This window comes from Apaloderma vittatum, unplaced genomic scaffold (assembly GCF_000703405.1).
Source record: "Apaloderma vittatum isolate BGI_N311 unplaced genomic scaffold, ASM70340v1 scaffold33653, whole genome shotgun sequence".
NCBI classification, from domain to species: Eukaryota; Metazoa; Chordata; class Aves; order Trogoniformes; family Trogonidae; genus Apaloderma; species Apaloderma vittatum.
In genome coordinates, this window is record NW_009706972.1 from 1 (window position 1) to 2,680 (window position 2,680).

The following is a 2,680-nucleotide window of genomic DNA, read 5'->3' on the forward strand; positions in this document are numbered from 1 at the left end:
CTCCCAGCATCTCGGCACCCGCCCGGGCAATGCCTCGCTGGACCGGGGGGACCAGGCGCGTGGCTCCCAGTGGAGGACGTACGGCACCGAGGAGGATCTGTGCTCCGTGCCGTACTCTGGTAACATCTCCTTGGGCATTAGTTGTATTATCCCATAACCCAGAGCAGCCCTCAAACGTGAGTTGAGGCCGTGGTGCTGCAAAAAGCGAGTCCTGCAGGGGTTGTTCGATCCCAGCTCGCTGGGGCTGCAAAACCAGGTGGAATCAGGGTGATGGGGAGTGGGCACCTCGCTAGCCCCCATGCCAGGCTAACTCACACCTCTCACCTCAGTCCTGCCTTCAGCTGCCCCAGACACAGCCTCAAGCAAGGGCTCCTCTTTTCCCTCAGAGATTTACACCATCCAGGGCAACTCGCACGGGAAGCCCTGCACCATCCCCTTCAAGTACGACAACCAGTGGTTCCACGAGTGCACCAGCACGGGGCGGGAGGACGGGCATCTCTGGTGTGCCACCACCCAGGACTACGGCAAGGACGAGCGATGGGGCTTCTGCCCCATAAAGAGTAAGTGGGGAGAAACACGCTGCACGGGGTGGAGCAGAAACCCCCTCTCCCACCCTGCCAGGGCCTTTAGTGCCTCTCCCCTTCCCTCCTGCCTCATCACTCCAGGCAGGAGCAGCCCCAGTGGCTTCTCTCTCCCTGGCTTTTCTGAGTTACTGGGGTCTTTTGGAGCCGGATTTTGGGGCTGCACTGGATGCTCACCCTGCTCATCCCTGCAGGCAATGACTGCGAGACCTTTTGGGACAAGGACCACCTCACCAACAGCTGCTACCAGTTCAACTTCCAGTCAACGCTGTCGTGGCGGGAGGCCTGGAATAGCTGCGAGCAGCAGGGGGCCAACCTGCTGAGCATCACCGAGATCCACGAGCAGACCTACATCAACGGTGAGACGATGGCAGCCTGGCTGCGCTCCTGCTCTCCTCACCTGGGGCAGAGCTGGTGCCACCATGGCCGTCGCTGGTGCCAGGTTGCTCTGCCTGCCCCAGGTGGTTGGTTTGGGGCTGCTGAGAGGTTGAGTGTGGAGCTGGGGCTGGGAGGGGACTGATCCTGCCCCTCTGCTTGCTTTGGTCCCAGGGCTGCTGACAGGGTACAGCTCCACGCTCTGGATTGGGCTCAACGACCTGGACATCAACGGAGGCTGGCAGTGGTCAGACAATTCGCCCCTCAAGTACCTCAACTGGGAGAGTGGTGAGACAGGGGAGTCACAGTGGTGATGGGAGGAGCAGGGAACAGCCTTTGGGCACTGGAGATGGCCCCTTGGCAGGGAAGGTGGCCTGGGCTGGAGTGTCCCCTTGCTGCCTGGGGAGGGAGAGCCCCATGGGGTTGTGGAGCAACCTAGGACATCCGTGGAGCTGGAGCAAGGACACGAGGTGCTGAAGGGGGTTTGTCTCTCTGCAAGCCCTCAGGAGGCCAGCAGATAACCTGGGTTGAGCTTCCTTGTCTGGGGGGTTGTTGCATCCCAGCTCGGTGCTGGAGTGTGGCTGAGCAGTGGTCCCCAGCTGTGGTCACCCATCTCCCACCCGGGGGTGCCTGAGGGAAGGAGGACCCATTACAAGGGCTTCTCTGGTCGTGCCCAGAGACACTGGTGGGGACAGTGATACCCCAGGAGGAGGTTTGGGGTCAGGTCTGGGGCTGTGTCTTCCCCAACTGCCATCCAGCATTTCTAGGTAAAACAGTGATGCTCCAGGTCCTTGTGCATCGAGGCACAACAAATAATCCCAGTCATGCGGAGTCATGTCTTCACTGTGCAAAATACCAAAATAAGCAGCTTTTTACTGGTGTTGGAGCAGGCAGAACTGCAGCCAGATGGCACTTGCCCTCATGCGGTGGTCTGCCTGCGTCGGTGGCTCTGCCACAGCTCCTTGGCAGCATATCCCCTTCCTCCCCCTGCCTTCCAGACCAACCTGACAACCCCAGCGAGGAGAACTGCGGGGTGATCCGCACCGAGTCGTCCGGGGGGTGGCAGAACCGCGACTGCGGCATCGCCCTCCCTTATGTCTGCAAGAAGAAGCCCAACGCCACCGCCGACCCCTTCCTGACGGGTGAGCGGGGGGATGAGGACCACCAGGAAGGGGCAGTCCCGTGTCCTGGCTGGGTGTGCTCCCATCCTGGCACGGTCAGGGAATGCTGCCTGCCCATGGAGATGCCCGTGGTGTCCCCAGTTGGCTGGTGCCCTGCATGTGTGGAACAGTGGTTGAGCTCCCCAGGGCTGCTGAGGTTTGGAAAAAGTCCTCCCGGAGGAGCATCCCCTGAGACGCACTTGGTGCAGTTACAGGGTGGGTGGTAGGGGAGGGATTGAGGGCAGGAGGAGGTCCCTGTGGTTCTCAGGGGCTGAGATGCTCTCTGCTCTACTTTGCTTTGAGATTTTGTTCTGTCCCCGGAGCTCTAAAGCCACCGTTGCCTGCACCTTGCCATCACATATTAAATTTTGGCTGGAGCTTTCCCGCAGTGGCTTTGGCTTGGTCTCCTGAGCACCCCATGGGACTGTGGTCCCCTTGCCATGATCCCCTCCCTGCCAGGGAGAGACTTGGAGAGTGGGACAGGAGCCCTCAGGCTTCCTCATGTCCTGCCAGACTCGTGGTCGGAGGTGAAGGTGGACTGTGAGCCCAGCTGGCAGCCCTTCC

General features: G+C 60.8%; 1 protein-coding gene across 1 annotated transcript in view; it reads left to right on the plus strand.

The window, feature by feature from the left end:
* Nucleotides 1–386: 386 nt before the first annotated feature.
* The window catches only part of LOC104271361 (C-type mannose receptor 2-like), a gene marked incomplete at both ends in the record, with an annotated part of 3,571 nt that continues 1,277 nt past the window's right edge, over nt 387–2,680 (plus strand). Inside the window, 4 exons of the mRNA XM_009866001.1 lie at nt 387–560; nt 776–940; nt 1,131–1,244; nt 1,955–2,098. Coding sequence (XP_009864303.1) covers nt 387–560; nt 776–940; nt 1,131–1,244; nt 1,955–2,098 — 597 coding nt within the window. The remainder of the gene's footprint in view (nt 561–775; nt 941–1,130; nt 1,245–1,954; nt 2,099–2,680) is intronic.